The sequence below is a fragment of the Octodon degus genome, unplaced genomic scaffold (assembly GCF_000260255.1).
Source record: "Octodon degus isolate 3935 unplaced genomic scaffold, OctDeg1.0 scaffold00076, whole genome shotgun sequence".
Classification (NCBI taxonomy): domain Eukaryota; kingdom Metazoa; phylum Chordata; class Mammalia; order Rodentia; family Octodontidae; genus Octodon; species Octodon degus.
Window position 1 is genome coordinate 2,415,027 of NW_004524652.1, and position 5,395 is coordinate 2,420,421.

General features: G+C 58.7%; 1 protein-coding gene across 1 annotated transcript in view; it reads right to left on the minus strand.

Moving 5' to 3' along the window:
• Positions 1-4,745, minus strand: part of Glt1d1 (glycosyltransferase 1 domain containing 1) — an 87,079-nt gene extending 82,334 nt beyond the window's left edge. The window contains exon 1 of the mRNA XM_023720574.1: positions 4,646-4,745. Coding sequence (XP_023576342.1) covers positions 4,646-4,713 — 68 coding nt within the window. The 5' untranslated portion in view covers positions 4,714-4,745. The remainder of the gene's footprint in view (positions 1-4,645) is intronic.
• Between the last annotated feature and the right edge of the window lie 650 nt (positions 4,746-5,395).

Here is a 5,395-nt window from a genome sequence, read left to right on the forward strand (position 1 = left end):
AAAAATAAATAAATAAATAAATAAATAAAAAATAAACAAAAAAAGGGATATAAATGAAGGACCATTTTGTAGTGAAAAAAAAATATGTATAGACAAAATAGGATGGATATACATCTCCTTTCTCTTAGTTCAATGAGAAGATTTGTACTAATATTGTTTAGACAAGATTTATCTGCATCTTATCCTATGAATAGCTACTACGAAGACAACAATATGCAATGTACTAATTACTGTAACTGTCCTACTAACCTGTTCTGAAATTGTCTCAGTGCTATTTATTTCTCAATAAAACTAATATAAAAAATGATATAAGGGAAATATGACAACTCTCAGCCCGGTAGATGTCCAGTACGCCAAGGTCGTGTTCCCCAAAATCAAAGAATGGATTCTAAGGAACAAGAGAGGGAAAGAGTGGGGACCTTTGTTGGGGGAGAAACAGCCCCTGGGACAGAGGGGACCAGAAAGCGGGGCGCCCGAGCCCACTTCTCAGAGAAAGCTTCACAGCGCAAAATCACGAGGTGAGGCCAACACAAGGTGGCCTGACCCGGCACAAGACCGTCATCAACCAGTAAGAGTGCAAGCACAGTTGCTTCGGTAACGTGGATCCAGCGGGGTGGAACAGGGACCTCCCGGGAGGGGCGGGCAGGAGGTCCGGCTCCGCCACCCGGCTGACCCTCGCCTGTTTAGAATATGATCATTATTGCTTATCCCGTGCAGAAGCACGCGTGTGTAGCCGTTCCTCTTTGTCTGGAGCCTGCCCCCCCCCCATGCGCCTCCCCCGGGTGCTACGTGTTCCCATCCTCGGCGCCGCCATCTGTGGTACGATGACCGTGATCACCACGTACAGCGAACATGCGCTAATAGAAACGCATTAGTACCTGGGGAATCCCAAGGGCAACTTTCCGCCCTGGCTATGGGGACCGTGTGCTGCCTCCCGTCTGTCACCTTGGCATTGCCCAGCACCCCGGGAGCTGATCTAGGGGCCGGGCTCTGAGCACGGAGCACAGGCGCCGAGTGGATATCCATGGTTTGCTTGATTTACAAGAGGGTCAGAAAGCCCTTTCTGGACGTGGACAGAGAGTAAGCAGCATCTTCGCACTTGTGGGCCAGCGTTTTGATCCTGCTGCTCAGCTCAGCCACTGGGGTTCACAGGCGGCCCCCTCACAGGCTCGATGGCCACAGGCGACAGAGGCGGCCACTGGGGCCCTTGGTTCAGAAGAGTACCTCGAGGTTCCTGAGGACCAGCCTCCCACACTTCAGCACTGTACCCTGAAACTGTGGGCTTCCACTCGCTGCTCCAGAGCCTGGGCGGAGGTGGTCACATCTGTCCTCAGACCACCCTGCTGTCCTCGGCCGCTGCAGTGAAGTTCGCGCTCTAGATTTCTGACGCTACTTTTCACCTCGTGAGAGCACATTTGAACCCTTTACCTCGCTTTCGTTTCCGACCCGGGGGGCTAGGGACTGCTCTGCATCCACTAGCTCAGCTCAGCCGCACTGTCCTGGTCTCCTAGTAAGGGTTGCCAGCCCCAGGGAATTGGAGCGGAGGAGCCCATCCATCCCCTGCCTTCCCACCGGGCCCTCTGCACGTCCCTCAGGCCTGATTCAGTCCCCAAACAGTCAGAGTTCTATCCTCACTCTGGTGGCTGTGGCCACAAGCCGGATGGTGCCACATAGTGCATGGGCACAAGGCCACCCACGCCACCCCCTAAGAGATCCCTGGATCTCCTTCAAGGCCTTCGTCCTCTTCCCAGTAGATCCCATTTCTTAGAAACCCCTAATTAGGGAGCTGGAAATATAGCTCATGAGTACAGCACCTGCCAGGCAAGTGCAAAGTCCCAAAAAGAAATCCCTAGTGACTTCAAGATGCCTTGACCTGGTGAGCCAGTCCTGGGGAGCAAGGTTCTAATACTCTTGGGGGTGAGAGGTGGCGACCTCCTGGAGAGGAGAGGGGGGCCCTGTAACTGGATGGGAGAGGAAAACACTCACCCGCCCCAGGCTCTGACTTTTGGGCGCCCACAGCCTGCTCCAGAAAGAGTATTCAGGCACCAGGCCTCACAGCTTGGGCTCTCGGGTCACCCGCTGCCGACTTGTCAGCCACTGTGCATTCTGCTGCACCCACGCCACCCCCTAAGATGGGGAACCCCAGCCCGGCTGCTGCTGTTTCTTCCTCTCTGCGCCCAGGCCTTGGGTGGACCCCCGCAGATGCTCCCAGCTCTCCCTGTGCTTCAGATTACAAGAAAGCCACTGCAACTCTGGGCTACTATTTATGTGTCAGGGGTTAGGCTCTTAAAAACGTAGGTCTTAAGAGACAGGGTCTTAGGGCCAGGGAGATGGCTCAGTGGAATAAGCGCTTCCCTGGCAAGCGCACGGGCCTGAGTTCAATCCCTGGTTCTGGAAAAAAAAAAAAAAAAAAAAAAAAAAAAAAGAGAGACAGGGTCTTGCTCGGCTACCCAGCATAGCCCTGAAGGCCTGTGGTCAAGAGATCCACACCTTCAGGAAACCCAAGCTTCCCAGACAGATCAAGTCTTCAAACACCTTCAGCTTTTTCTCTCCTTCTCCCAGCAGTCCCCCCTGAGGGGAGGAAAGATAAAACTTGGCCCTGAGTGGACACGAGGCCCAAACGCCAACCTCATCTGCTCAGCGTTCTGCCACCCAGGTGCCAGATGGGTGCACCTGTGCACCCCAAGGCCAGGTGAAGGGTGCAGCACCCCATGTGCAGCACACCTGTCTTCTCGGGAGGGGCCGCAGCTAGGCTCCCTTGCTAGTCCACCTCTGAGGTTGGACAAAGTGACACATGACCCTTGGAAGATGAGGACTAGGACTGTGACAGGATCTGGGGGCCCGGAACTTGCCCCTCCCAACCTGTCCAGTGCCAATCGTCTCAAGCTGAAGGGACTCAGTGCAGCAGACGCTGCAGAAGGCCTCCTTTGGTGTCACCTCATCTGCTGGACGGATGTCACCACCAAGGCTGAAGAGCCCATCTCTGACCCACCCGGGCTGAGCGCCAGCTGAGTGTCTGGCAGGAGGAAAGGCTGATGCTCGCTGGGTGACAGATGTGGGCAGACGCTGCTCTACACTATCTCCTATTCCACTCCACTCGGTACCCAGGAGAGCGTCACTTACACTCCGTCCCTGCTCTGCAGGCCGACACCCACGTACCAAGCCCCGTGCTCCTCTGGGTTGTGTGCACTGCGAGGGCCACAGCTCTCTACCAGTGCCCACGCGCCCCCCAGAAGGCGATCCACAAGGACCTGTGGGGATGAGGGCGATGACCCCATGCTCCAGGCACTGCGTCACAGGCTGTGCCTTCCCCCCACTGATCTGTTTTCTGTCAGCCCTGTCCGGCATCCTGAGGGCAGAGGCATGGGATGCTCCTTTGTGCACACAGAGCCAGAGGCTAAAGGCAGGGAAGCATTGCCAAAGGCTGGAAGCCACATCTGTCTCCCCTCCTGGTGCCCTGCTGGGCCCTCTCCCAGTGTGGGTCTCACTGCTAGCACCCTGCCCAAGGTCACTGTCATCCGGAGACCCTGCCTTCTGTTTCCCAAGCACCTGGGGCCGCTCCTGGTTCCAGCATCATCCCTTCCTGGGGTGGACCCCACGGTACTGGAGGCCTCCTTGGGTCTGAACCCCAAAGCCACCTCTTCACGCGTCCGGGTCCCGGGGTCTCGAGCCTGCTGCAGACATCAGGTTTCCTGTTGGGTCTTCTTAGCAGCACCAGTCTCCTTCATTGCCTCGAACCTACCTCAGGGAGCCCGGGCCAGGGGAGGTGCCTCTAGGCTCAGCCCAGGGCATGAATTGACAGACCACAAACTCCTAGAAGATCCAGCGGACTGAAGCTGCGTGTGGTGGTGCACACCCATCATCCCAGCATTCTGGGAGGCTGAGGCAGGACAGTTGCAAGGTTGAGCCCAGCCTGGGCACATTATGGACTCAGCGAGACCCTGTCTTATAATTAAAAAAGAAAAGGGGCTGGGGATGGAGCCCAGCTCAAAGGCCCCAGGCCCAACCAAAACCCTAACTATAATTTGTCCGGTAAGCTTCAGGGACTGACTTTATCCTCTCCTGGCCAGTTTTCCTGTGAGCTTTAGGAGAACAGTCACATATTCTAGTTGAAGGAGTAGGCGAGGCCCCAATGCTCCTGGCAAGGGTGAAGAAACAGGCCGCGGAGCAGAAGGCAATTGGGAAATTTCATGAAGCAAGGGGAGATGTGGAACAGGGAGGGGGCAGCCGGAGAGAGGGGTCCAGGCACCTGCGCACCCACGCCAGCCCCTCCTGCACGGCTGAGACATACACACACCGGCCGGGCCAAGCCAGGCTCTGGCCCCGAAGGGATGCGCGGTCGCCCCGATCCTAGGCCCTGGCTCACGTTCCAGCCCGAAGCGAGCAGGTAAACGCTGAGCGCGAATCTGCAGTCCAGCGCAGCGCTGCGGGGGGGGGGGGGGGGGGGGGGGGGGGGGGGGTACAGCCCTTCGGAGGAGGCAGCGGCGCAGGCGGGTCTCGCGCGCGGGACCCCGGGCAGGCCCCATCGGGTCCCGTCCCCGTGGCGGGGAAGCTCTGGCCGGGCCTGGGTCCGCGCCGCCCCGAGCCCCGGCCGTTTGCGCGCCCGCCCGCCCCAGATGCTTGGCTCTGGTTCGCCCGCACCTACCGGACGCGCTCGGCCGTGACGGCGTTGCCGGTGTGCGCCCGCAGCACTGCCAGGAACAAGAGCCGCATGTTGGAGCTGCCGCTGCCGCCGCTAGGACAGAGATGGGAGGGTGGGGGAGGGGAGAAGGAACGGGAGGGGGAAAGGAGGGGGGAGGGAAGGAGAGGGCTAGGCTGGTCTCCCCTGGGACCCGGGTAGGGGCAGGAGGGGAGGGGACTTGGGGAGCGGAGGGGAGGGGCTGGGGTGGGGACTGGAAAGAGGTGAGGCGGGGGCGGGGCCAGGAAACGTGGGTCGGGGTCTCAGGTGGGCGCGAGCGAGCATAGGGCGGGGCCTGTAGGTCCAGGTCCGGGGACCAGGATCGCGGGTGGCCCTGTGCCTCCTCCAGGGAGGGCCAGTGATGGCCATGACCAGGCTTCCATGGAGAATGTGGTGGCGATGTCCCACCTCTTTCCCCAGGGACTGGAGTCCACGCCCACTAGATTAGGAGGAGGACACCTGGCCCCATTATTCACAAGCCGCAGGGACTTTGTCCCTAGGATATCCTGGTTTCGTTCTAGTATCAGGGACAGGGTAGGGTCAATTCCAAGGTCTCTCCAGTCCCGGGATCCTGAGACTGCCGAGGAGGGGAGTGCAGGCTGAGCGCAGGGCACATAGACTTGGGAACCACAGGGAGAGGCCCAGTGGAGCCCAGAGGTCTCTGGAGCCCTCAGCATAGCTGGGCACCCAGGGAGAAGAGGAGAAGAACCCCGCGGT